Source organism: Antedon bifida, chromosome 3, assembly GCF_963402885.1.
Source record: "Antedon bifida chromosome 3, ecAntBifi1.1, whole genome shotgun sequence".
NCBI classification, from domain to species: domain Eukaryota; kingdom Metazoa; phylum Echinodermata; class Crinoidea; order Comatulida; family Antedonidae; genus Antedon; species Antedon bifida.
The window spans coordinates 24,636,861-24,664,697 of NC_136228.1; the positions used below are offsets into that span (position 1 = coordinate 24,636,861).

The 27,837-nt window shown below is 35.0% G+C and overlaps 1 protein-coding gene across 1 annotated transcript in view; it reads right to left on the reverse strand.

Moving 5' to 3' along the window:
* LOC144838042 (putative GPI-anchor transamidase) overlaps positions 1-27,617 on the reverse strand; it is a 98,874-nt gene extending 71,257 nt beyond the window's left edge. The window contains exons 1-2 of the mRNA XM_078693398.1: positions 27,430-27,617; positions 3,107-3,157 (exon numbers count right to left, since the gene is read on the reverse strand). Coding sequence (XP_078549524.1) covers positions 3,107-3,157; positions 27,430-27,516 — 138 coding nt within the window. The 5' untranslated portion in view covers positions 27,517-27,617. The remainder of the gene's footprint in view (positions 1-3,106; positions 3,158-27,429) is intronic.
* Between the last annotated feature and the right edge of the window lie 220 nt (positions 27,618-27,837).

Consider the following 27,837-nt stretch of genomic DNA (forward strand, 5'->3'; position numbering starts at 1 on the left):
GTCAGAAATTATTGGGCGGATATGGTCGTAGTTGGTGTCAAAATACTCAGAAGATACATATTTCTATTCACTTCAATGGACAATGTTTGCCAAAAATGACCGTGAAACCATTGGTCAAGAAAATAGCCATACCAATATCTCAACAACCACTAGTCAGAAAGTAAAATAATTTTAGTCTCAAATTACTCGCAAAATATATATTTATATTTGCTCTAATACAACAGAAATACACAAAATGTTAAAAAAAACCTTATTTTGACATTTAACCTATAGCTGGTACAAACATTTTTGTGTGGAGCACACTTACATTTCTAATCATCCTCAGCATGTACCTTTTAATTTCGAATGTGACTTCAAATCCAAGATGTCTTCCAAAATTCAAGATGGCCACTAACATTTAAAATGGCTGCTAAATTGACATTTAATTTTGCCTATTATAAATTGCCTTTCTAAACTTATTAGATGAGTATGTCATCCTCAGGCATGTACTGTAAGCCCAAAATGTTTGTGCACCCTTTATTTTCGCAACTCTGAGGTCATCCAAAAACAGGTGCACAACTTCAAGTAAATGCCCATATGTTGACGAAGTTATAAAATGTTATGTTTACCCACTTTAGAGATACGTGATGCACAAAAAATGGGGGAGAAAGACAGAAGAATAATATAAAAACTAGATTTGAACTCGTCACTTTGACGAGTTTGGGTTATCCGCGCGATATCTATTATATTACATAACAAGTTGAATATCTACTGCTGGGTCGGGTGTAGCTAGGCCTCCTTTGTAAAAAGCCTGCCTAGTTAGGCGTTGCATTCACCTTACCTTACGAAGAATAATATACAGATAATTACTAATTAATGATTCCTTGGCAATAAAATATTCACTTAGGCCTATTACCAGAAGAATTTCCATCAATAAGCCTACATTAATAAAATAATAATATTATTATCAGGTAGGCCTAATACCTATCAAACACCTATGGAAACATACTTCCATAATGCATCTAGTAATCAGCGCAAAGTTGTGTCTTGTTCTAACCGGGTTCCTATTTATACACATGGGTGGAGAGAGGCAAACGTAAGTAAAGTATCTTGCCTAAGGATACAAGCAATGCGGCAAACACGAACGAAAATTACACAGTCAATATCATCGTACTCAAGAATTTGCTGGATTTTATATGTTTAATGACAGGGACACGATAATTAAGCGAAAATTACTCAGTCAATATCATCGTACTCGAGTATATATACGATTTACGATCCTCGCAGCAGTAGTCATGTGATGCAGTTTCAATCACGTTCACGTATTTACATAGGCTATGTAATATAACAGATTAAAATATACTGCATACCGTATTTTCCGGAGTATAGGTCGACCCCAAGTATAAGAAAGTCGACACCCAACTTTGGCCTAGAATATCGTTGACTTTGGTATGACCTGAATATAAGTCGACCCCCAAAATCGGCTAATAACACAACTTACTTTAAAGTTCAAAGAGGGCTAGAAATGTATGAAATGTGGTTGTTTGTTTATATTATTAAAGTGTAGGCCTAATCAATATTGGACGGACATAATCACAACGACTTCGCCGCCGTCTTCGCCAGCCTATAATAAATGACAGCGATTTATTTATTTATTCTCAATTATCTTAAAAGCGTAAGATTAACATCAAAATGAGTCTTTGTGATATATTAATATTTTATTGACCAGTACTTGTTGGAGTTGTATTATTTTGTACAATGTAGGTATTAAATTGAAAACTTCTGTGAGTGATTGATAGGCCACTGTACTGACCTTGCTGGGCCTTTTGACAGCTGACGGCTTTTGAACATATTTTTTAAGCCTGATTTTTTTCAAAAATCGCATGGTCGGAGTATAAGTCGACCCCCCAATTTTGCAATTAAAATTTTCCCACAAAGTCTTGACCTATACTCCGGAAAATGGTAGATGAAATTTCATGTGAAAGAAAATTGATTTACTGTAGCAAGAACATATTAAAATCTATGAGAAAATGGGGAGAAACGCATTAGCTCTATTAAATGGGATTAACTAGTACAAAAGAGAAACAAATTATATTTTAAAAATTTGAGTGGCTATATGGTGATGTCAGAATATCTGGTAGGTACAAATTGTACATGAATTGGTATCTACAACTCAGCTTCCATAATACATTTTTAAAAATAGGGGTAACCAGCCATCCTCTGAGGAGCTATAACTGATTAAAAGTATTATAATTAAGTATATTTTTGCACAAATTTGCATTAAATTACCTATTCTTTAGCACACGATTATTAAAGTTTAACATGTGCATTGCTATTTTGCAATTAAAGTTCATCAAAATGAATGAAATCTAGTACAGGTATGAAAAATAAAACTCAATTGCAAAAACCATTTTTCTACGCTTTGTACAAGCTGTGCGCACAAATGCATGTGCAAAACAGCAACAATTTTGAAATTTTAATCAACAAAAGGTTTGCCATTGATATGACAAAGTGTCAATAAAAAATAATGTTTGGTTTTTAATATATGAACAATCATTGAAATTCATAAATCGCGCATAAGTCACATTGCGCAACTCTGACGTCTTTAAAAATAAATGCTGCACAACTTCATATAAATGTTCATATGTTGACAAAGTTGTGAAATCTTATGTTGACACATTTTACGCAAGCCACAAAAAATGACTGAAAGAAAGAAGAAAAACATAACTCGTCACTTTGACGTTAGTTATCCGCACGCTGGAATGTTGCACACAGAAAAAGAGTATACCATTATGACCTGAAGAATATGCTGTTAGTGCTGAATTCTGTCTAATTGTGTTATTAGTATACAATATATACTATACATACTACAGTGTAGAATAGGTGAAATTACAGGACCCTCCTTTTATTCCAATGTTTAAAATGAAACATGATGATAGCAATTTCGGAAGATCAACAACATATGAACATGTTAAAAAGAGATTCGAATACGTATAATGTAGATGCGCACTCTTTTAATGTTATAATACAAATGATGTATAATGGCTATGTGTCCATTGCACAGGCAAGTGTTGATGTTTATTCATCAACAGAATTGAAAAAAGTACAAAAGTTAAAATGCACTTACCAAAACTGCCCAGTTATTTGTGTGACCACTTTTGACATTTTCTACTGGAACCTACAAAAAAATATATACAATTCTAAACTACAGTAATACCATTTTGCATGTTAACTAGAATTTAATTCATCATTTTGACGAATTATAGGTGATCATTTTTATAATTTTAATAATATTTAAATTTTTTTTAAAACATGCACTACGTTAAATTTGACTGCAAAGTATTGATATTATGCAATCATATTACCTGATGCATACAGTATATGCTAATGGTGCTGATTGGTGCCTATTGTGTCATAGAATATATACTCTATACGATACAGTGTAGCATAGGTGAAATTACCGGACACATATCATGTTCTAATTTTTTCGTATGATGGGATTATCAAAATAAACTTGAAGATGACAATTTCGAAAGATAATGAATTGAGCAAATAAATATAAGAATTGAAAGAGAATTTGGCACGTAGAAGCGCTATGCGGGCTCTTTGAAATTTACATAACTTTGACGAAAAAGATGAAAAAACTACTTTTTAACTTCAACTTGCCATATGTTTATTGTTAACGTCACAACATCCGATAGGCTTGATTTGTATATGAATTCATATCTACATTTCATCAGCTTTCATAATAAATTATAATCATCAAGGTAACCTTCAATTTTAAAGAGCTGTAAGATATTCAAATTTACGACGAAGGTGACCTACGTTATTCAAGTTTTTATACGTGATGACGTCATCAAAATGAAAATAGTGGCAAGTCATGAGAAAGTCAATTAATTGAGCAATCGCATACTAAAATTATTCTATTGAATATGATAATATATGACGAAAGAGAAAAAAAACTTAATTTTAAATTCAAGTGGTCATTTGATGATGTCACAACATTTTGTACATAAAATGTGTAGTGTACATGAATTCATTACAACTTAATGGCTTCCTGAATAAATTAAAAAATTTGGTAGTCATCGTGCATTCTGAAGAATTATTTTCATTTTAAAAGTGCCTTATTTTTTACTATTTTTAGCACTTTTGTGCAATTATAGTTTACGCATTTTAACGTGCTCGTATAGCGCTATTTAACTCAAATTCAGTGAATGTACTAAGGATGGTGAGTACAATGCGATTTTTACAAACAATTTTATTTTTTACGTTTTCTAAGAATCGCGCGCGCAAAAACGTGTTTTTGCGCAGTAATTTTTTCATTCATGCTCTAAATTGATCAAAACTTAATTTTGAGCTTTTTAAATTGTTAACGCGCAATTTTACGCGTATGACCCTACGTGCTCGTGCGTTTTATTGGCTAATATTTTTACCCTTTACCTGAAGTTTACGTATAGTGAATTTCATTAATATGTGATAATGAATTATGGAGATATGATTGGTGATTTTACAATTTTGCGTATAAATGATGTGACGGATGAGTGATCACGCTGAAAAGCTTATTAGGACTAAGTTAAAGTATTTGAAAGACATTGTGAAATTTTGGTAATCATTGACATTAAACTTTTTGATATATTTGTTACACAAAATAGTGTACAGAAAGAAGAAGAAGAAGAAGAAGAAGAAGAAGAAGAAGAAGAAGAAGAAGAAGAAGAAGAAGAAGAAGAAGAAGAAGAAGAAGAAGAAGAAGAAGAAGAAGAAGAAGAAGAAGAAGAAGAAGAAGAAGAAGAAGAAGAAGAAGAAGAAGAAGAAGAAGAAGAAGAAGAAGAAGAAGAAGAAGGAAGAATAATAATAATAAAGATTTCATACAATAACAAAAGGTGATCATTTAGAAAAAAATACCCTGTGGGCCTAGCAAGGCCATACACTAGTAAATCCTACCTTGGTTCAACAAAATTATAATGACATTGACAAGGTGACAACAAATAAATGCAAAAACAATATTCCATGTTTAACAACAAAGAAGGGGACTCCGAGAGTGCATACGACCGCCTAAAGTATAATTCCTCTACATATGATTTCCCCCGAATTTAAAAAAAATTGTTGTCTTAGTGCTGAGTGTGATTAGGCTAATTGCACCACAATCTTGTGAATGTGAGTTAGGTGTAATGGTTATCCAGCCTGATTCAATTCCTGCTGAGGATTTTTTTAGGTGATCATTTAGAATAAAATGATCACCTATTGTTATTATGAAATCAATATTTAGGTGATCATTTAGAAAAAAAATTTACGAACATTACTGTGATTCTGATTGTAAATCCAACAGCACTGTCTATTTTGTTAACAATAACAAACATTGACACATTGAACTTTGCGACAGAATTTTTGGAGAGATATACATACTAAATTAGGCCAAAAAAGTATTTAAATTAGCTTTAGATCGTTTGTATGATTTTGAATAATTAATGGGAACAACTCGGAAACGTTGGAAAACACTATATCCTATAGAACTGTTTTAATTTCCTGGTAAAGTTTCGTAATGGTATCGCTGCCTTTCTAAGAGGCAGCGTGATGTGATTTACAGACTTTTCCAAAGCACTCTGTCAATCACAAGTTATTTTAGATGTGATGCAACTAAAGAAGCATCATGAGAAGGCAGAATGGAAGAGAGACACTGTTTAGAATTACACAAACATACTTACTACAACCTGAAGTTAACACCAAATTTTGTTTTTAAAGAAGTTGATCATTTTTAATGACTTTTTCAAGCCCTATTCGTAGAAGAAGTACAGATGGCGCGTGAAAGTAAGTACTGTTAGTGTTAGGTGAATAGTTTAAGCAACTATATGTACTAGGATCTATCGCTTCTGGTAGTACAGTACAGAAATCGGTAGGTTGAATAAGCTTGTATAGTATGTAAGCTATATAGGCCAAGTGAGTAGTATTCAGAGCTACTTACAGACTTGGATCGAATTAGGCCTCATATAGACACTTTTATGAAGTGAAATAAAATATTATTCGACATGGATAATGTGGAATTTGTGAACAGTGCGAGAAAAACGTCTGTAAAATAATCAATTTATTTAAGGGATTTATTTGTTACTTTGTATGCGTTTGTCCTTCATAAAAGTACTTGTGAGCCCTAATTCTAAGGTGTGCTACTGCTATCCACGATAAGTTAATACATTTAGATTTACAAGGTGGGTGCGAAACAACAGTAAACGCGCCTATGAATCCTTATGTTAAACTAAATGTACAGTATAAAGGTCTGTTTACAAAAAATAGTGCATAACTTGAGTAGTACCCCGGTACTAAATGTAAAAACAGGAACAAAGTAATGGTATGTCACAGTCACTAAGCCAAACTTTGAGAAAGAAAAATGTTATGCAAGGGTCCATCTCCATCTGCTACTGTATATTCTATAATGTAGAGTGAAAACATTGTCTTTTGAAAATTAGTGATGTTAAATAAAGGAATTATACTATATGCATGAATTGTATAATGAAAAACCTATGTTAGTATAAAAATACTAAACCTAACTAGAATTTAATTCGTCACTTTGACGAATTATAGGTGATCGTTTTTATAATTTTAATGAAATTAAATTTTTTTAAACATGCATCATTTTGTACGCCAAATGTGTACATAAATTCATATCTACAACTCAATGACTTCCAGAATTAGTTAAGAAAATTGGGGTCACCGTGCATTCTGAAGAATTATTTTCATTTTAAAAATGCCTTATTTTTAACCATTTTCCACTTTTGTGCAATTAATGTGCGCATTTTGTCATTTTTAACCTGCTCGTATAGCGTTATTTTAAGTTGGAATTGACTCAAATTTGGTGAATGTACTAAGGATTGTGAGTAGAATGTGATTTATACATCAAATTTTATTTTTTACGCTTTCACTCTTACCATTGCATTTTATAAATGTAAGGAAAGAAGAAAAAAAAATATTTTCCTCTATGTTATACACGCTTACACGTTTTTCAATCCTTAACAATGTACGTATAATTTACCACAGAATTCTTTATTAGGTGATCATTTAGAATAAAATGATCACCTATTGTTATTGTATAAAATCTTTATTAGGTGATCATTTAGAATAAAATGATCACCTATTGTTATTGTATAAAATCTTTATTATTTTTTTTTTTCTTTTTATTGTTTCTGTACACTATTTTGTGTAACAATTATCTCAAAAAGTTTAATGTCAATGATTACAAAAATTTCAGAATATCTTTCAAATAATATAACTTAATCCTAATAAGCTTTCCAGCGTGATCACTCATCCGTGACGACATTTATACGCCATTTTGCGAAATCACATTATCAATCATATCTCCAAAATTCATTATCACATATTAATGAAATTCACTACACGTAAACTTCAGATCAAGGGTAAAAATATTAGCAAATAAAAAGTTGCGCGTTTCAAGGTCATGCATGTGAAATCGCGCGCTAAAAATTTAAAACGCGCAAAATTAGGTTTTGATCAATTTAGAGCATGAATTAGGCCATTTGCGTGTTTCCAAAAATTACTGCGCAAAAAAAAAAATTTGCGCGCGCGATACTTAAAAAGCGTAAAAAATATGAATTTTTTTTACAAATCTCATTCTACTCACCATCCTTAGTACATTCACCAAATTTGAGTCAGTTCCGACTTAAAATAACGCTATACGAGCACGTTAAAAATGACAAAATGCGCACATTAATTTTACAAAAGTTCTGAAAATGGTGAAAAATAGGTCTTTTTTAAAATGAAAATAATTCTTCAGAATGCAAGATGACCCCCGATTTTTTTAACTTATTCTGGAAGCCATTGAGTTGTAGATATGAATTCATGTACACATTTTACGTACAAAATGTTTTGACGTCATCAAATGGCCACTTGAATTTAAAAATTAGGATTTGTTATCTTTTTGTGTAGATTATCACATTCAACAGAGCGCATCTTGGTTATGTGTGCTCGAATTTCGCACAACTTTCAGTATGTGCTTGCTTAATTAATTATCTTTATCATGAGTTGACACTATCTTCATTTTAATGACGTCATCACGCGTAAAAACTTGAATAACGTAGGCCGTGTAATTTCACCTTCGCAGTAAATTTGAATATCTTACAGCTCTTCAGAATTGAAGGTTACCTTGATGATTATAATTTATTATGAAAGCTGATGAAATGTAGATATTAATTCATATAAAAATTAAGCCTATCGGATGTTGTGACGTTAACATATGGCCAGTTGAAGTGAAAAAGTATTTTTTTCATATTTTTCGTCAAAGTTATACACAATTCAAAGAGCGCGCACAGCGCTTCTACGTGCCAATTTTTTTTCCAAATCTTATATTTTTTTGCTCAATTAATTTATCTTTCGAAATTGTCATCTTAAAGTTTAGTTTGATAACGTCATCATGCCAAAAAATTAGAACATGTGTGTCCCGTAATTTCACCTATGCTACACTGTATATAGATATACAGTATATACTGTACATATTGTATATGGCGTATAGGCACAACTCGGCACTATAAGCATATAATAGGATGGCATACATCAACATTTTCCGATCGTATGTTAACGTACGTGCATGTTTAAAAAAAATTAATTTCAGTAAAATGATAAAAATGATCACCTATAATTCGTCAAAGTAACGAATTAAATTCTAGTTATTATTTTTTTTATTTTTTTTTAGTTATCCGCAACGAAGTTGCAGGATAACTCCTTGTGATTGTACGAAATCATCATCATCTTTTTTTTTGGTTTTCCGCAACGAAGTTGCAGGAAAACCTCTTGTGATTGTACGAAATCATCAACTTTTTATTTATCTTCTTTCTTTCTGTATGATTTTTGTGTATCGCTTTTCTCTGAAACTTGCAAACATAACATTTTGTGAACTATGTTAACATTTTGACATTTATGTAACGTCGTCAAGCGAAGCTTTTCATGATGTTTACAATTGCGCATCGTGACGTACGCGCGATTTAACGACTTTCTCGTATTTAACATAGGTCAAAAACCAAATAACATTTTATATTGAAACTTTGCACAAATTTAATTTATATCATGCGCTAACTTTCTGTCGAACCAAAATTGCGTGTTTTACACAAAGTTACGCGCACACGCGCATTTAAAATTTCAAAATGCGCTAAATTATTTTCTAATCAAGTTTCTACGCGTTTCATGTCGTTTTAAGCATGTAAAAAATTCCCACGCGTGCGCAAATTTTTACGTGTGCGGTGCGCACGTAGCATTAAAAACATATTTTTTTCACGTGATTTATGTTTTTCCAGCCTTTTCTAGTAATTTTACCAACTTTTAAACAATTTCGACTTAAAGTAACGTCATACGAGCACGTGGAATTGGACAATTTGCGCGAGTTTTTGTTGAAAAAGTTAAAAAAATTGTCAAAATTATGCCTTTTTTTAAACAGTCGTAATTTCTAAACTGCACGGTCAACTTTTTGTGGATGACATTTTCTGGAAGTTAATGAGTTGTAGATATCGGATCATATATTAATATGGCTAACCGGACATTGTGACGTCATCGTATGGCCACGCTAATATAAAATTTAGGATTTTTGTATCTTTCGTCATAGCTCATCACATTTAATAGAGCGCATCTCCACTTATCCGTTTTCCATTTTCACCCAAATTTTGATATTGTCTAGGTCAATCAACTGTCTTTCGCATGAATTATAAATATTTTAATTTTTTTGACGTCATCATTCCTAAAAATTTAAATTACGTGTGGCATTAATTTCATCTTTACAGTAAATTTTAATCTGTTATAGCTCGTAAGAATAAAATGTGATAATCACGATTAAAACGTTTTCTGCAAGCTATTGGATTGTAGATACGAAATCATGTGAAAATTTTGCCAATCGGATGTTGTGACGTCATCATATGGCCAGTTAAATAAAAAATGTCGTATTTTCATCTTTTGCGTCATAATTCATTACATTTAAATGAGCGCGCATCAATATTTCACGTATTCAAATTTCTTCTACACGTTAATATGTTGTTGCTGAGATAATTTCCTTCTGAAATTGCTACCTTTGCGTTTCATTTTAAAACCGTCAATATGTTAAAAATTGCAATAAATGGCAGGTCCCATAATTTCACTTATTCTACACTTATGTAATATGTATACATATTATACTATATATACTATATGACACAAAATTGACAGAATTCAGCACTAACAACATATCATATTCATCAGTTCAGGTCAAAATGCCATAATCTTTTTCTGTGTGCAATATTCCAACGTATGACGTGCACGTGGCGTTTGTCGTGCGGATAACTAACTCGTCAAAGTGACGAGTTACATGTCTAGTCTTTTTATTGTTTCTGTACACTATTTTGTGTAATAGATATCTCAAAAAGTTTAATGTCAATGATTACCAAAATTTCAGAATATCTTTTAAATGATATAACTTAATCCTAATAAGCTTTCCAGCGTGATCACTCATCCGTGACATCATTTATACGCCATTTTGTGAAATCACACTATCAAATATATCTCCATAATTCATTATCACATATTAATGAAATTCACTACACGTAAACTTCAGGTCAAGGGTAAAAATATTAGCAAATAAAAAGTTGCGCGTTTCAAGGTCATGCACGTGAAATCGCGCGTTAAAAATTTAGAACGCTCAAAATTAAGTTTTGATCAATTTAGAGCATGAATTAGGCCATTTGCGCGTTTCAAAAAATTACTGCGCAAAAATGCGTTTTTGCGTGCGCGATACTTAAAAAGCGTAAAAAATATGAATTTTTTTTACAAATCTCATTCTACTCACCATCCTTAGTACATTCACCAAATTTGAGTCAGTTCCGACTTAAAATAACGCTATACGAGCACGTTAAAAATGACAAAATGCGCACATTAATTTTACAAAAGTTCTGAAAATGGTGAAAAATAGGTCTTTTTTAAAATGAAAATAATTCTTCAGAATGCAAGATGACCCCCGATTTTTTTAACTTATTCTGGAAGCCATTGAGTTGTAGATATGAATTCATGTACACATTTGACGTACAAAATGTTGTGACGTCATCAAATGGCCACTTGAATTTAAAATTAAGTTTTTTTTCTCTTTTGTGTAGATTATCACATTCAACAGAGCGCATCTTGGTTATGTGTGCTCGAATTTCGCACAAATTTCAGTATGTGCTTGCTTAATTAATTATTTTTATCATGAGTTGACACTATTTTCATTTTAGTGACGTCATCACGCGTAAAAACTTGAATAACGTAGGCCGTGTAATTTCACCTTCGCAGTAAATTTGAATATCTTACAGCTCTTCAGAATTGAAGGTTACCTTGATGATTATAATTTATTATGAAAGCTGATGAAATGTAGATATTAATTCATATAAAAATTAAGCCTATCGGATGTTGTGACGTTAACATATGGCCAGTTGAAGTGAAAAAGTAGTTTTTTCATATTTTTCGTCAAAGTTACACACATTTCAAAGAGCACGCACAGCGCTTCTACGTGCCAAATTTTTTTCCAAATCTTATATTTTTTTGCTCAATTAATTATCTTTCGAAATTGTCATCTTAAAGTTTAGTTTGATAACGTCATCATGCCAAAAAATTAGAACATGTGTGTCCCGTAATTTCACCTATGCTACACTGTATATAGATATACAGTATATACTGTACATATTGTGGCATATAGGCACAACTCAGCACTATAAGCATGTAATAGGATGGCATACATCAACATTTTCCGATCGTATGTTAACGTACGTGCATGTTTAAAAAAAATTAATTTCAGTAAAATGATAAAAATGATCACCTATAATTCGTCAAAGTGACGAATTAAATTCTAGTTTTATAACTCTTTTTATCGCTTTGAAACTTTCAGGCAATCAAAAAATAGTTATATTTTACTTTACTTAAATATCAATTTTATAAACGTTAATTTTATACCTTGCTAAATTGTTACGGTCCATATCTGACCACATTTTTTTTGCCTTTTCTTTATTTATTAAAAACTCACAGTTGATTATACCTTCTAACTCAGCAGTAAACACTAGCCATGGACATTTTTTAACAAGTCCAAGTCTATGTCTTACTTTACTTTTATAAATACAGAAAGTTAAAATGGAAAATATTTCATTAATTTTGACATCATATTTTCCAAGTAAAATTTTCTCCCATGTAACTTCCCGAGTAAATGCAAAACATGTTTTCAGCATAGCATAACATTTTACCCAGCAATTTTTTACTTCTTTGCATGTAAATAACATATGCTTTTCATTTTCAACCTCCTCATTACAATATTCACAATAATTGCAGTTGGACAAATTCCATAATTTTAGCTTACACTTAGTTGGTAAAATGTTATGTAGCAACTTAAAATTAAAGAAAGCCACTCTTTTTACGTGTAACATACTCTTAACTTTGTTTTTCCAACATAGATTCCAGATCAGGCCCGTAGCCAGGGGGGGTTTTTATGGTTCGGGCGAACCCCCCTTTACAGCGAACCCCCCTTAGCCGACTGCGAACCCCCATCCCCGACATGCCCAATACCTCACCCTCATCTCCGAAAATCCTCCAAATACGTGCCCCCACAGTACAAAAAGTTGTTCGTAAATTGAAAATTTGTAAACTCTTTCGTGAATAACGCATACAGTAGGCTACCTTCTTCCCTGTATGAGCGTACTTCGAGCGATACGTGTCTGTAAATTTCTAAGAGTTGCAAATGAATTGCCGATTTTAACCTGAAAAAAAAATGTTTTGTCCCTGCATGTAACATGATATTGATGCGTCTCACAGCGAGCTGGGGCACGAACGATTCGTACAAAGGACACCGCCAGACAACTGCGTACCTATAATTGTTTAGATCACTGGCAGTCAGCATGCATAAAGTATATAGCCTTTCAATGTACATCAGTATTTATGTGTGGCTATGAAGTATAGTGTATCATCATCATAGAGGATTATAGTGAATATTAATTATTTTACACTATAATATCTATGGTATCATGTACTGTAGTTCACATTATGGGAACCGATTATTTGTTTCTAGACCACCAGCCGATACGTACTCAACTATATCAATATCACCTATTTACATTGGTATATTTAATTTCCTCAACACATTGCTGTAAATAAAAATCATAGATTGAGCTATAATAAAAATTGCATTTGCCTTCACCCAGTGTGCTTTTTTCGGGGCTTCTCCTAGACGTGCGTTCGCATTGAACTTGAACGCAAAACAAAATACCGAGTGAATGATCAAACAATCGGCGGTTCCGCACAGAGCAAGCGCATCTAACATACTATAGATCGCTGGCAATAATGAATGCATATAAAGCATAATAGCCCTCTGACGTACTCACGGTCAATGGAACATCGCGGTTTTCTAGGCACTGAAGCTACGAAGTGAACGCGAACGATTTTTACTGTATACATTCCCCGACAAAAAGTACCCATGTTTCCCGAGGGGGGAGGGGGCAGGTAGGCTCCCCGACAAGGGAGGGGGGGGGGGCTAGAGCCTCGTAGCTGGCTGGCGCCACCACTCACTGCAACAAAAGTTATCGTCTTGCTCATTGGTAGCATGCTGCATGACAGTTTCTTTTCCGGTCATCTAGGGGTGTCATTTAAACAAATTTCGCTTCGCCTCAGGCCCCATCCCGGGGGAAGGGGGTTGACCCAAATACTTAGTGTCCGAACCTCCCCTAGACAGATCCTGGCTACGGCCCTGCAGATCATCTGCAATGTTTGTGCAATCTCTTCATGGGTCTAGTTGGTTCTAGTATATGTTGGTATAAAAACAGATAGTTGATACATTAAAAGAATTTGCAAATGTTCCTCTTCTTCTGTAACGTTTGGTGATTGTGAACAGACAACTCACAAAATTGCGATGTTATGCTTGCCAGTTTAAATGTATTGTAACAAACATTATCTGACAACAATATTGATTCTACAATACAAAGGCATAGTGTTAAAGAAGATAATGTTTCAACAAGTAATCGGTGTCAAACTGATGACGACATTGAAATTGTTAATGTTCAGTATGGAGAAAAACCTGACCGGAATTTTAGATTTCTCCCGATCTCATAAGCACAAAAGTTAATTGTGAAAATACCGGTAACAATCATAGTATTAACAAAGCTAGTCATATTGGACATCCTCTTCAAATTAAGACTATTGCAGGTGATGGTAATTGTTTTTATCGTGCAATTTCATTTATTATTTCTGGGACTGAAGATAATCATTTGATGTTTAAGAAAAGCAATTGTTAATCATTCATTTATTGGAGACTGATGACTTGTTTTATAGTAATGTCATGAGTATAGAAAAGAATGTCTGTTTCAGTAAAATAACCATTAGGTTAAACCGGCTCATTTTTTTATGGATCTTCTCGTCATCAAAATCTTGTAAATTATGTCAAAATTGACCACACCAGTTAAAAGGTAAAAATGGGATTAAGCCCACTCCTTCATTTCTTCCTGTTATTGCAATAACTAATGCTCGGTCTCTACACAAAATTGATCCGCGCAAGCTGGGATTGTGATCACCGGAGACTTCAATCGGACTAAAATCAAATCCTTTTGTAATGGTAACAACTTCACAAAATTTGTTAAATCTCACACTAGGGAGAACTCAATACTTGATCTTGTTATCACCAATATGTATGATTTGTATGAAACACCTGAGTCACTTTCCTCTATGGGTCGCAGAATCACATTAGACTGACTAAACCTAAAATCAATAAACCGCTAAATTACAAAATTTGTAAAACTGTACAACCAGTTTCTGAATCTAATTTAAACCAATTTGGTAAATGGTTCTAATCGCAGACTTGGACTGCAGTGTTCAATGCTAAGGACATTCAATGTAAAATAGATGTTTTTTATGAAACTATTGATTGTGCCATTAGAAAGTTTTTTCCTAGTAAAACCCTTAAATTACATAATATTGATAAACAATGGATGTCAGATAAACTAAAAAACTTAATCAGATTAAGACAAAAAGCTTACCAGAATGGTGATGCATGTGAATGGAAATATTACGAACCAGTAATCTTCTTATCTTCCAATTGCACCAGATTAAATCTTAAAGTAGTTTTAAAATACTGTACATTAATGTTTTAATGTTGAATAAAACACAATTCATAACATTTATGGAAATAACCATCTTGGCTACCTTAGCTGTTTCAGATTGTTCGTGAAATGTTAATTACACTGTAATTGATTGAATTGGCCCTACTGTATTTTATACGGTAAATGATAATTTACATAGTATGTAGAGCTGGTTCAATGTCATTATATTGTATTTGTTGTATAGGCAAAAGTTTTATTATTTAGTACTTATTAATTAAAATTGTTCTTTAGCTAACACTTTGGTACATTTCTCAAGGCTCACGTTTACCATAGGAGTGGTTTCAGTTTCTTATAAACCATACGCTAGAGAGTAAGCAAGAACACTATTTACTCTATTTTACTTAACTTAAAGACATGACTTTTTCATATGTAAAACAAAATGCTTATTTCTTTTATCTGGTCATAATCAAGCAAGACAATTATATACTTGAATGTAAGGTCTTTAATTATAATTAGTAAGTAGGCCTACTGTACCAGGTCAGTTGTCAGAAATGATATTTCCTTTTATCTTTGGGGAAAAAGTTCTATTAGATTAATTACAAATATGGATGTTCTGATGAAGTTAAGACCGATTTAAAGTGTCTGCAACGAATATTTACCTAAATGAACCCTAGATTGGGTCAAATGTCAATAATGAGATTTCTGGTTAATTTTGTAAAATAACTTCTATTATTGTTTTAAAAGATATCCAATTATGTTAGGTTTAAAAAGATATCTCTTTTAACCATATTATTGTACATTCATGTTATAAAAACATTTTTTAATATTTAATCTTTGTATATCTTTGTCATGGAATGGAATTTATTTATTTATTCTTTCTTTTGACTGGATTGCATTTTCAGTAACGCAGTACTGGTAGGACATTGGACGTGGTCGCGAGTGGACGTGTTTTTGTTGCTCTCCGCAATCTTAATGATTGCTCTATTTTAACCATTTAATTTACGATTTGGGTGCTCCTGTCTTATTATAATCAATTATTTTACTTCTTGGTGTTATACTTGGTGCTTTTTGATGTTCCTGATGTTGTTTTATGTGACTTTTTGGTGAATTTGTGATCAACGTTTTTGTGATTCGAGTACTGTCTGTGAAGCTGCCTGTAAATTTTGCGCGTTTTTGGCGGCCATTTTAAAATTCTTTCGTCGGAAATTCAGTTCGTTTTTTGATGTTGCAAGATTATTTTGTGGAACTATTGTGCATTGTTGACTAGCCTCATCCAACATTAAATGTCTACTTTCAATATTCACCGTGCTATTCTCGTGTTTGCCGTACTCAGAACAACCGGAAATTTCATCCAGAGCCTAGGCCTATCAATGGAAGGTAGGACAAACGAACCTAGCCCAACGGAGGACCTCCAACATATCAAGTGGGTATCACTTCCTTATCATTGTCAACGCCTCATTGCCAGAATATCCCTATCAGAGGGAAATCGTCAAATCAAAGGAAAAGAACTATTTAGTCTAAACAAATACCTATTATATTAAAACACCAAGTATAAACGACCTAGCATCCTTGCATATTTCTTACTCCTGTGCGGCGATATTGAGATCAATCCTGGTCCCACCATTGAAAACAGTAGTGATTGTAGTTCATGTACCACCCAACACTCTACTGCATATCTGTGTGGAACCTGCAAAGAGCCGGTCACCTGGGATGATAAAGGCATAATGTGCGAAGACTGTGAGACTTGGTATCATATTGACTGCCAAAATGTTAGTGAAACATCTTACGTTAGATTGGGAGGATCAAGCGTTGTATGGACTTGCCTAATCTGTGACGCACCTAACTATAGCAGCACTTTGTTTGACCTCCATGATGTAGAAACTCAAAATAGTTTTAGCGTACTAGGAGACTTGAGCCTAGACTCCCAAGCATCTATAGATTTTGAAAACCCCAAAGCAACATCAACTAAACCTAAACCACGATCGGTCTTTGGACCACGCCCGTTACGAATAGTAAACGTAAATTGCCAATCCCTAATTAATAAAAAACCACAATTTTACAACCTAGTTGACAGCACCAAACCTAATGTCATTATAGCAACCGAAACTTGGTTTAATAGCAGTGTTTGTAACTCCGAGTACTTCAGCACTAAATACACAGTACTGTATATAGGAACGACCGAAACACCACAGGTGGTGGCGTACTCGTTGCAGTCAATAGTGACTTTATCAGTACCAGAGAAGAATCCTTAGAAAAAGAAACCTCAGAAACAGTGTGGGTCAAAATCAACATTGCAGGGTGTAAAACCTTATATGTCGCTGGCTGTTCCTGAGCTAAGGTTAATGACGAGACCGCTCTCGACGACCTCGATGATGCGTTATCAAAGATCTCAAGCCGAGTCAACAATCTCATTCTGGTTGGAGGTGATTTCAACTTACCAGGGTGGGACTGGGCAACCAAGTCAATTAAACCAAGAACTCCTTACCTAAACCTCCATAGCAAGTTTGGAGACATACTCGATGACAACGGCCTCACACAAACTGTTGAAGAACCGACCAGACTAAACAATACCCTTGACCTGTTCCTGATCAATAGACCAAATCAAATTAACCGAACACAAGTTATGCCTGGTATTAGTGATCATAACGCTGTCTACACTGAATTGGATATCAAGCCCACTCGAAAGAAACAAATTCCCCGAAGAATACCCCTATATAAAAAAGCAGGATGGGTAGGACTTCGGCAACATGCTGAGAAACTCAGCTGAGTCTAGTACCACCACAGATGAGCTATGGAACCTCTTTAGAGATGGCTTGCTAGAAGGTATCCAACTATTTATCCCCCACAAAACTACAAAAACCAAAGACTCGCATCCATGGATAGACATAGGCCTCAAAAGAAAAATTAGGAGACGAAACCGGGCATTCAAAGCCAGTAAAAAACATGGAAAAATTAAAGATGAAATGAAAGTCTGTTCAACGTGACCTGCGCAAAGCCTATTGGAAATACATAGAAGATATTGTCACCCCACAATCCTCAGACATAAATATCTACAGTAGTATGAAAAGATTCTGGACCTTCATCAAACACAAGAAATCAGACTTCAATGGTGTTTCACCCATCAAATCAGATGGAAAACTGATCACAGATGCTAAACAGAAAGCTAAAGACCTTAATCATCAATTCCAGTCGGTCTTCACAAAGGAATCCACTTTTGAAAGTAGCCAACCCTCATATAATTACCCAAGTATGCCCAACATAGATATCTCAACCCCTGGTGTACTCAAACTACTTAAAAATCTAAACCCAAGCAAGGCTCCAGGACCGGATTCTATCAGCCCAAGAGTACTGAAAGAATTGAGTGATGTCATCGCAGATCCTCTCACTATCATATTTAGGAAATCACTTTGTGAAGGCAGTGTCCCCAAGGACTGGAAAAACGCAAACATCACCCCGATCTACAAAAAAAGTAAAAAATACAACCCAGCAAATTACCGCCCAATCAGTCTCACATGTATAGCCTCAAAAATGATGGAACACATAATCTACAGCAGTATAATGTCACATGCAAGCCGCTATGATATCCTCTACAACCAACAGCATGGATTTCGCAGTAAAAGATCGTGTGAAACACAGCTTCTAGAATTTGTACACGACATCGTTACAAACATGCAGGATGGGTACCAATCAGACGTATGCCTACTAGATTTCTCCAAAGCATTCGACAAAGTCGGCCATCTAAGACTTGCTGAAAAGCTCCGCTGGTACGGAATCAATGGCGAAACTAACAACTGGATCAAAGACTTCCTCAACAACAGGCAACAATCAGTAGTGATCGACGGTGTTTCTTCTGGTAGCGTACCAGTTACCTCCGGCATACCACAAGGCTCTGTGTTAGGACCGTGTCTTTTCCTATTCTTCATAAACGACATAGCTGAACATTTAACATCCTGTACACGACTATTTGCTGATGATACCTTAATCTACATGACCATAAGTAGTGAAGCCAGGGTTCTCACCGGCATGCAAGGAGTGCCGGTCGGCGATTAAATCCGGGGGGTGGGGGGGGGGGTTGGTGGGGGTGGTCTGGGGTTACGACTTCAGTCTTCCCCCAAATATAAAATTGATTAACAAATTTTTGTCTTGTTTTTATTTTTCAATAGACTAGGCCTAGTATGTATTTATGTAATGTTGCATTTTCTAGTGTCTAGCTAGCTTGCTAACCTAGGCCTAGCCTCCCTACCTAGCTATATGTTATGCAAAAAGCAAAGCAAAATTAACTAAAATAAAATATAACAACCTAACACGGCGCTACTGCAGTTTCGCACCACACCGTTATATCTTCGATTTCTCACCTAAACTTTCCTTTTTCACACTCACAACATAATATTATGTAACATTTTTATACGATTCGACCACTTACGAAGTAATTTTTTTTAAATAACAATACTTTTCAAAACATTTTAAATGATATTGAACTCGCTGTCAACACACTGCGAAATGTTCGCCATCTTATATTTATCACTTAATTGCCAGAATGTATGCTTCATTGTCCCAAAAAAATTTAGAAACTATAGAGGGCAGTGTTATAAAATCCGATTACACATATATAGGCCTATTAGTTTTGAAAGGCAAGAAGTGTTTTTAGCTGGCGAAACAGAGGTTAAATTAATATTTTATTATTAGTATTATTATTCATATTAATAATAATAGGTATGAATTCTATCAAAGAAAATTATCTTGGTCACTAATCAATACATTCACTAAAACAATGTACGGACTCATATCGTCGCCGTTTTGATGTACAGCTGGTTCTTTATAAAAACCACTCTCTGCAGTTTAAAAATAAAAACAGAAAATAAAACATACATTGATTTCTGGCAATTTTCTAATTCTAAAATGGCCACAGTTCGATCGAAGTATTCGAGGAAAAGGAGCTGTTTTGAAAGGCATTTTTTATTGTGATAAATGTAATTTAACGGTGGCTAAATCATGGGAACATAATGTCCCAAAATTGTATGATGTGAGTGTGAAAAAAAATGTAGGTGAGAAATCGAATAAATAACAGTGTGGTGCGAAACTGCAGTAGCGCCCCTAACACTAACATTTACAAGATAAATTCTATTTGATAACTGCTGAACCAGGGAGATTACATCTCCCTGGCTGAAATCGTGGTTATGGAGCTAGCCGTACACAGAGCATAGTTGTTTGCTTGACATAACAGGGTATTCCCCTACACAGGTCTCACGCTGTGCCCAGCCAGCTCGGATAGAAAGCATGCAGCTCACACAGTGCATGATGGAATGGTTGAGTGAATTCAGGGATCATCTTAATTCCATGGTTTGTTAACTAAACACCACATGGTGGTGAATATGCCTGTTAAAGTCTCAATGATACGATCCCTTAATGTACCATGTTGTTGCTAGGAGGCTTGAAGGAGTTTCTAGGTCGGCAAGAGAATGCCGTCCTCTGACAATTTAGAGTGCCTGCAGTAACTAACTGGAAACAACTTTAATAATATACTAATAATAACTAATGTGCATGCAATGAAATGATAAATATAGCATAATTTTATTATTTATTTTCTAATTATTTAATTTCGCATTCATCAAGAGATCGGTCGACACAAACACTTCATGCACGTGTACTATTGGCTATTTGCCAGTACTGTATTTGCGTCAAGCCACTATGTACGTGGTGTGCCCGATCGGCCATAAACACCACCCTAACAAGATTCGTTGGGCGTTGTTGGTTATCAACGGCTTTTTATTGTATTGTTCAACGTTTTATTTGTTTGCGAGACAAAGGGGTGAACTGAAAGGCTATTGTTTTGTTATGTTAGATAATAGCACAGATTTGGCTTTTTTAAGGTTAAGGACAAGGTATTTTGTCTAGGCCTAGGCTAGGTCTTAGATCTAATAATTTGTGCCGGTCGGGAGCCTGTTTGTGCCGGTCGGAAATTCTGAGTGCCGGACGGGGCCGACCGGCGTGGTGAGAACCCTGTGAAGCAGATGCAAAGTTGATGCAAAAGGATTTGGATACCTTATCACACTGGGAAAAAAAATGGATGAATTCCACCCCGAAAAATGCCAAATCATAACCATCACACGAAAGAAAAACATCATAAAGTATCCATATACCCTCCATGGTCACCAACTTGCACATGTAGACCACGCAAAGTATCTAGGAATAACAATTTCCAATGACCTCAGATGGAATAAACACTTGGAAAACGTCGCTGCTAAAGCAAATAACACACTGAATTTCCTCAGACGTAACATAAATATCAAAAACCACAAAGTAAAAGAACAAGCCTACAAATCACTTGTACGACCAATCCTGGAATATGGAAGTGTAGTCTGGGACCCCCACACAGATGTTCTAAAGAAAAAAGTAGAGAAAATTCAACGCCGTGCTGCAAGATTCACTCTCAGCAGATATGAACGTACAGCCAGTGTCAGTGCCATGCTCCACAAACTATCTTGGAAAACCCTGGCTGAAAGACGTCAACTCTCAAGACTATCAATGTTCTACAAGATACACAACAACCTTGTTGCAATTGATATGGACAAATTCTTAAGCTCCAAAAACCTCACTGCCCCTTCTCGCACAGAAAACAGCCAAGCATATAGTATTCCACGCTCAAGTCGGGACTATCATCGGATGTCCTTCTTTCCCAGAACGTCAAGAGATTGGAACATCCTAACAGAATCAACTGTAAAGGCACCAACTTTTAAATCATTTAAGGGGGTTCTTTACGAAAACTAACCCACTCGCACCACATCCCACCAAAGTGCTATAGTCTTCAAGTCTGAAGTTTGCATTAAATTGGAAGAAGAAGTACTGCTTTCCAAAATGGTCCAGTTATAAGTTTTAAAGTAAATAAAAATTATAACATAAATACACAGTAGGCCTAATTTAAAAGATATATACAGAACAATTAAAACAAATAAAATAAAAAAAATAAAATATAAAAAAAAATGAATAAAAGTGGGCTAAACCCACAAAAGAGAAAAAATAAATACTGTACTACGATCGTTTTGCTGTGAAGTTTCATTTCCGGCCAAACAAGGTGTCATTCAACATGAATTTTACGTGCGAGAGTATCCATTTCCTGCCATCTAGGGTGTCAATTACCAAAAATTGCTTCACCGCAGCCCTAACCATAGTGGCGCTGTGACTCATGTCGGAATCCAACCCCCCAGGGTATGGAAGCGTGACGCTTCATGTGAATCCTGGGGAGAACACTGCTACTACGATAACTTTTTTCGTCTTTAAATGGTTAAAAATGTGAAAAATAAGTCGAGTCTAGTAATTATAGCGGCCCGCTATAAATCCCAAAATGCATTGCGCGTGGATTGATATTTTTGTTTTTCTTCTGTAATTCACCAAAGAGGCCAAAACAAATGGAAGACTCCGTCAGCAAAAATACCGGGTTTTCCCCAATTTGTAACTGTATCAATGGAGTCTGGTCAAAATAGAAAGACAATTAATGCAACAATTATTTGGGTGTGTCGAAAGCGAAGACCTCGAAAGCGAAGATCGAAGACCGAAGACCTCGAAAGCGAAGACCCTACGAAATGGTAGTGTACACAAAATCCGACCAAAATCACACAAAATCGATGATAACACCCAGGGCTGAGCGAACCCACTTGCCCGACGCCCGGGACAAGTGTTTTTTACGGTCGGACAACCACATTTGACGTATCTTCTTGTCCCAGGACAAGCACTTTTGAAATTCAGGAAATTAAAACTAAGAGCACAGAAAACCATGTGCCAACACTTAGCCATGTGCATTAACAAAAATAGCGAGCTTCTTCAAAGCACATTAAACCCAGTGCATTTAATACATCACTGATTGGTCAATGACCTGAGTCACATCATTATAGATTACACGATTTTCTATTTGGGGAGGTAATTAAAACATTTTTGGACCATGCAGTGGTTGAGACATAGGTTAATTGGGTAATTAAAAAATGCCCAGTTAAAAAGAACCCCCGTAATTAATGGACTCTACCAGGTATTGTTGATGAAAAATACCATGCATCAACATGGAGGCTGTACACACGCGAGGAGGTGGTAGGCCCAGTATTTTCATTTTTCTCTGTACATCGTGCATGGAACGGACAATTGATAAAGTGGTTTCATAGGGAAAAGAGTGTTTTTTATAAATTTACCTGTGAAATGCAACAAGCTATTTTATTTAGTGAATTGGATAATAACAAAAACATCCTCTCTCCGTACAGAAGTTGTAGAGTAGGAGGCCTAACTTCTATTCTAGAGTATGGATGGCCTCCTGGGGCCTGAAGAGGAGGTATTTTTCTCTCTCTCCATGGTGACGGTCTAGGCCTAAGCTTTAATTTGTATTGGGCCTAGCCAGCCCTACATTAATTAGGTATTATTTTGTTAATTAATTATGCCTGGACAAAATAGAAATTATTTAAAAAAAAAAAATACCTAGCTAGCCGGCATAGCTGCAGTACTAAAGATCAGTTCACATGTATGACTAGGCTATGATACGTTTGTATTTATTAATAGACACCACAGTTTTTTTGGTAATTCAATTCTTTTATTTTTTATTTAACTACTATTTATTAATTAGGCCTACAGTGCTCACACTGTTTTGTTAATAAAATAAAACCTAAAAATGACCGTTATTTTTATCAAAATAATGAGCGGGCTAAAAAAGTCTAGGCTAGGCCTATAAACTGCTGAATTTTAAATAGACAATAAACACTTGCGTGACATCTGTTGACACTTGTGTAATTTTACGCCTATTGCGCAATTTTACGCCTATTGCGCAATTTTACGCCTATTGCGCAATAAAGAGGGACAAGTAAATTTTTTTCTCGGACAAGTGAATTCCGTGCAGGTACTTGTCCTGGGACAAGTGAAAGAAATTGAAATTCCCTCACCCCTGACACCTTGAATTTACAGATTCTAAAAAAATATTTCGATTTTAATCGTTATGTCATCAAAAAACATGATTTTATCTATGAACAAGCTCACTTGTTTTCGCCAATATGGAGTTAATATGTGATATGGATTTACGAACAAACACATCTCGCTATTTGCAAGGCGACGGACGCATAAGAAGGACATCGCCAGAGCATTGAATTGAATGCAATACTAAGTCACTTGTTTCGATAACTTTGTAGCACACGTCGCCTACAATTTAAAACCATAGCCAATTGTATAAAAGTATAGAAATAAACTACAGTAAGTAAATTGTAAGAAGTAAAGGATGGCGATAGGCCTATTTAGGCTTATTTTAGAGCCTATAAGCCTATAAAAAGTGTCCGTATCATAGATTTTACACTTGTTTTAAAAAAGGTTATACGCATGAATACAACTTGGAGATCCATTTTTTTTTGCGCATTTAAATATTATTATGTTGATGTATGTTTATTATCTATAATATTTGCCTATTGTTCTATGATTACAAACGTGATTTCGTTAAATCGTGCGTAGACCGCGTAATTTTTTATTGCGCACCGTGAAAACATAACCACATCGATTCCTGGCCATAAGGAATATACTGTGAAAAATTGTCTTAGCTAGATTAAACTGATATCAAGATAAGGTCAGAAAGCGATAAAACGCATAGTGATACCAGACCGACAGACAGACCGACCGACCGACATAGTGAACTATAGAGTCGCGTCCACGCGACTAAAAATGTTTTTTCTAATGTATTCATAATGGACAAATAATATTATCAGTATCGGTTAGTGTGGTTGGTGGTGAAGCGACAGTACTATGTAATGAAAAAAATATAAAAAGAAAAATAAATATTTCATTAACCAACGTATGAACGTACTACTAAACGAAAACATCCTGCCGCAACGTATCGTATTGACTTGCGCAACATAAGAAAATACTCTTCTATCTATTTTGCATCCCCTCTTACGATCGAGAATCATGATGAACGAAAGCAGAAACGGTGTTGAACACGTCGGTTCCCACTTGTGATGACACGCAAGTTTGCACTTTGCGTCGATCTGGAAACTAATTCCAGCTCTTAAAATATTTCCCGGGCAAAATTTGACAGAATATATTCAAATTATGATTTGACAAAAAGCTAAAAAGAACGAACGATAGGCATCCGCGTTCTGCAAATTTGGTTATAAATCGATCGTTTCCTGCGACATATCATCAGTTTCACAGCTTCCATAATTACGAATAACATTTAATTATGCCATTATGTCAACGTTCACAAAGACAAAAGCCATTCAAAACAAAGATTGAAATACAAAATATTCGCTCCAAAATTACAAGTTGCCGATTTTGTTACGGTTGCAATGTGATTAGTGACGATAGTGTGTTCACGTTTAATATATTTTTCAAGATTAAACGGGTGTTTATTCAAATCGGTATTACGTTTACCGACACTGTCAAAAGACATGTTTAATGAAGTCCCAGTTCCGCCAACCACAATTGTCCTCATCATCGAATAAGAAACTGACTCATTGTTTTCAAGCATTGCCCGTAATGGTGAATGTTTATCGGGCTTAACCACAGGTTACCGGTTGTGTATAATGACCTTTTAAATATAGAATTGACACTACACAAACAAATCTAACAGAATCATACTATTATAACGGGTTAACGATCAAGCAAAATTTTCAGAGTGTGATGTCTATCTATATTTTTGACTTTGACAATACAAAGATATAAAATAAAGTTCCGTTAGTTCACGGTAAGCTCTTGGGACGAACTGTCATTGGCCCGGGAAATATTTTAAAAGCTGAAATTGGTTTTCAGATCGACGCAAAGTGCGCCGTAAGGAAATAACCTTGCGTGTCATCACAAGTGGGAACCGATGTGTTCAACACCGTTTCTGCTTTATTAATACGTTCATCATACAAAATAGATAGAAGGTGGATAGATAGATTTTCTGTTGCGCGGCAGATTTTTTTTGTTTAGGCCTAGTGGTGAAATATTTATTTTCCTTTTTACATTTTTCTTTACATAGTACTGTCGCTTCTCCAACCACACTAAATATTCTGATACTGATATATTATTTGTCTATTATGAATACATTAGAAAACATTTTGAAACTGGCGATTAAGTAAAACAGCAATAGTATACAATGGGGAAAATGTAAAAGTTTAAATACAATACAGGAAAATGAATATCTTATTGTATTTACTTATACATTTAGATAATAAACAATAGAAATAGGCAAATATTATAGATAAAAAACACATAGCAACATATTTAAATGCAAAAAAGATCTCTGTAAGTTGTATTCACACGTAACATTTTTAAAAGCAAGTGTAAAATCAAAATACGGACACTTTTTATATAGGCTCTAAAATAAGCCTAAATAAGCCTATCGCCATCCTTTGTTTTTCTATACTTTTCTATGGTTTTAAATTGTAGGCGACGTGTGCTACAAAGTTATCCGAACAAGTGACATTTAATATTGCATTCAATTCAATGATCTGTGCGATGTCCTTGTGCGTCCGTCGCCTTGCAAATAGCTCGATGTGTTTGTTCGTAAATCCATATCACATATTAACTCCATTGGCGAAAACGCGTGAGCTTGTTCATAGATAAAGTCATGATTTTTGATAATATAACGATTAAAATCGAAATTTTTTTTCAGGATCTGTAAATTCAAGGTGTTATCACGATTTTGGTCGGATTTTGTGCACACTACCATTTCGTAGGGTCTTCGTTTTCGAGGTCTTCGATCTTCGCTTTCGAGGTCTTCGCTTTCGACACACCCATTATTTATACAACGTCAGGCTAGGTATATAGCTAGCGTACGATGTTCATACTTTACCGATGTTTACCAGCTAGGCCTACAAAAGTAAGCCTAGCTAGGCTAGGAATAAAGACCGTCCACGAGAGGTCATTCGCCGCGATCTACTTAGGTAGTGCATTGTTTCTCACTTTTTTTTACTTTTTATAGTTGCAATCTTTCAAAAACTTGTACAATAAACATTTTTAAAACGATTTTCTAAAAGTACACATTACAAGGGGTGAACAGGCGATCGGGGCAAAGGACGATCAAGTCTTAATCGTTGGGCCAGATAGTCTTAACATTGGGCCCGATCGGCGATAGCCAAGTGTATCCTTTCCAACGTTCCATGTCTCCTTAATAATTAATAGGGTAATCATAATATATAATGGAACAATTTTAAATCCAATTTGTTTTCGTGGACCCGATCGACTTCTCTTTATTTTTATAATGAGCCCGATCGTCTAATTATAATGGGCTCAACCACACAGTTGAGTCCGAACGTCCGCACGCGTTGGTACCCGATCATCTTTATTTATAAAAAAGCCTGATTGTCTGGCCCCATCGTCCATGGCCCCGATCGTCTGTCAATCGGCCTAGCCTTAGGCTAGGCCTAGGCTAGCTAGCCTAGCTTACCGTTTTTGTTTCGGAATGATGAACTTTATTTAAAACAAAGCAAAAGAGAAAAGCAAACCGCAAACAAATGACGTCCGCTGCCATCATCAGTCGGATAAATCTGGGACGATCCGACCCACTTATAAGTGGCTAGGCCTACTACTACTAGCCAAGGTGTAAAGTTCTTTGATAAAACCAAAGAATATATATCACCGCGATTTTCCCTGTAATATTGTCCATGTGGTAGGGCGCCGCCATAAGTGAGGATGTATCTGGGATGTATGGAACGCCATCGCTGCCTCCGGCAGCAAACTTTAATTCTCTTCGGCTCTTTTACCATTACGTTCGGCTCTTTTACCATTCGGCGCATTTCTATTCGGCCCATTTACCATTACGTTCGGCTCTTTCAGCATTCGGCGCATTTCTATT